The 2,127-nt window shown below is 43.9% G+C and overlaps 1 protein-coding gene across 1 annotated transcript; it reads right to left on the reverse strand.

Annotated features, from left to right (window-relative positions):
* Positions 1-255: 255 nt before the first annotated feature.
* Positions 256-1,899, reverse strand: LOC145938722 (uncharacterized). The gene has a single exon (XM_083042480.1). It carries the CDS (start codon positions 1,897-1,899, stop codon positions 256-258), a length of 1,644 nt encoding a protein of 547 aa, XP_082898606.1.
* Positions 1,900-2,127: the final 228 nt, after the last annotated feature.

A 2,127-nucleotide genomic window follows, 5' to 3' on the forward strand; every position in this document is an offset into this window, starting at 1 on the left:
GAATGTCCTCAACCTCCCAGAATTGACGGAGATGAGAATCAAGAGATTCGAGAATGGTTCCATGAACATGCATTGGGTTGAGGGTGCTTATAGGGCCTGGCGAGATGGATTCGGACAAAATCCAACCGAATGCGGTTTGTTGCGCGATAGGTTCATCATCAGAGCCCTTGCGAACACCTTCCATAATGAGCATGCTGAACAAATCTGCTCCGATTATAATTTCGATTGGATCATGACTCATGGGTTCTCTATCGGCTATTCGAGTCCCGATAAATGTGTCCAACGCGACATCGTGTTGCTTCGTTGAGGTGTATAACTCGTGAGAGTTTTAAGAATCAGCGCGGTTGTCGAATAAGCCGGCCCGTCGTGATACGCGGAGTTTATTGTAATATCGGCGGCGTAACGCACGACGGTTTGAGTGTCTCCGATTCCGGTGACGCGCGCGGAAAGTTTGACTCGTGGGAGACGTAAGTTTTGCGCTAACGACTCGGAAATGAAAGTCGAGACTGACCCTTGATCGAGGATGGCGCGGGTTGTGACGCGGCGTCCATTTGAAGACTGTATCCGAACGCGCACTGTTGCTAGGAAAACGTTCGATTTTGGCATCACGGTTTTCGATAATAAATGCGACGTTACAGCAGTCGTGGTTACGGTAGCGTTTGACGTGCAAGCGGACGCTGGTTTTGAGTCGTTCTGTTTTACAGCGGTGTCAAAATGTAATAAAGTATGGTGTCTCTTATGACATTGTTTGCAGTCGTGAGAATTCGTACAATCTTTAACGGACAAATGTTTCGCACTGAAGCAGTTAATACAGCGTTTACATTTTTTAATAAACTCAAAACTTTGTGATGGAGTTTGACTCATAAACGTAGGACATTGGTGTAGCAAATGATTCGCCTTGCAATTCGGACACGACAAATTAACGGTGGAAGCCAAATGTGACGCAATAGATTTACTTTTGTGAAATTTAGATAAATCTTTCGTACTCGGTAACGTTATCGCTTCTAACCCACAAATTCGAGATTCAAGGAATTCATCGAGCTCACTATATTTTGGATAATCGACAGATTTCCCGAGCTTAAGCTCCCACGCTTTTTTTGTTGCTTTGTCGAGTCTTTGCACAGCGAGAAACACCATAATATCGTCCCATTGTTGGACCGGTCGCCCGAGATTTTTTAACGAATGGATCGCTTTATTGATTTGATCACGAAGATCACGAAAGTCTTTGGAAGTCTCAGACGTAACCGTCGGCAAATTGAATAAGGTTTGCAAACGATGCGTAATCAATTTCCGCTTATTTTCATACCGCGAAGTAAGACGAGTCCACGCAAGAGTATAATTAGTTTCGATAAGATCGATATCGTGAAGCGCGTTACTTGCATCCCCTTTTAAACACGAACATAAATAATGCAGGCAATTGAGATCCGACAAGTGTGGATCATCGTGAATGATAGATTTAAATTTATCGCGGAAACCTTCCCAGTTGTCGAAACTTCCGTCAAAGGTCGGCAGGTTGATCGTAGGCAGATGCGATACCGAGGGTTGGAATAAATCCTCATGACGACTTACGTGACTGGTAGAATTAAAATCGATAGGCTCGGTTTTCGCCAACTCTTCGGCCATGTAGTCAACTGCCTCGTAGTAATGTTCCTCGCAAGCGATGAAGCTCTCGTCCTTGAAATAGGTGTGGGTCGTTTTTAAGGTTGCGTCCGCAAGAAGACAGATTTTGCCATCCAGTTCCTGGCATCTTTGGAAGGTGTCATTGAGGGTGATAAGACGTTGTTTCGTCAAAGCTGGAGTCATCTTAGCTTGTCCAAGTTTTTTATAATTTGGCAGCATCCGCTTGACCGCATACATCAGTTGTTCTTGTAGCGAGAGTAGCTCTTGGATCGTGGACATCGTGGCGCAGAATAAATAATATTCTGATCTCGAGAGTCGTAAGCACTTTTTTCCTGATATTAATCCGGCTCGAAGGACCAAATTTTATGTTCGGATACTGAGCAGTTGATTCGCTGAGATCACCTTTTATAAAGGTATAACGGTCAGGCAGGAGGTTTTTATTTACACTCACTCGTTTTGTTCCTTTAATATATTTTAATAGCACCAAAATTGCAGTAAATGAAACGA

This window comes from Prenolepis imparis, unplaced genomic scaffold (assembly GCF_030444845.1).
Source record: "Prenolepis imparis isolate NDT839.2.m4 unplaced genomic scaffold, iyPreImpa1.0 SCAF_7, whole genome shotgun sequence".
NCBI classification, from domain to species: Eukaryota; Metazoa; Arthropoda; class Insecta; order Hymenoptera; family Formicidae; genus Prenolepis; species Prenolepis imparis.

Excerpts from the sequence above, each read along its gene's own strand:
- LOC145938722 (XM_083042480.1), bottom strand. The coding sequence starts at position 1,899 with ATGTCCACGATCCAAGAGCTACTCTCGCTACAAGAACAACTGATGTAT.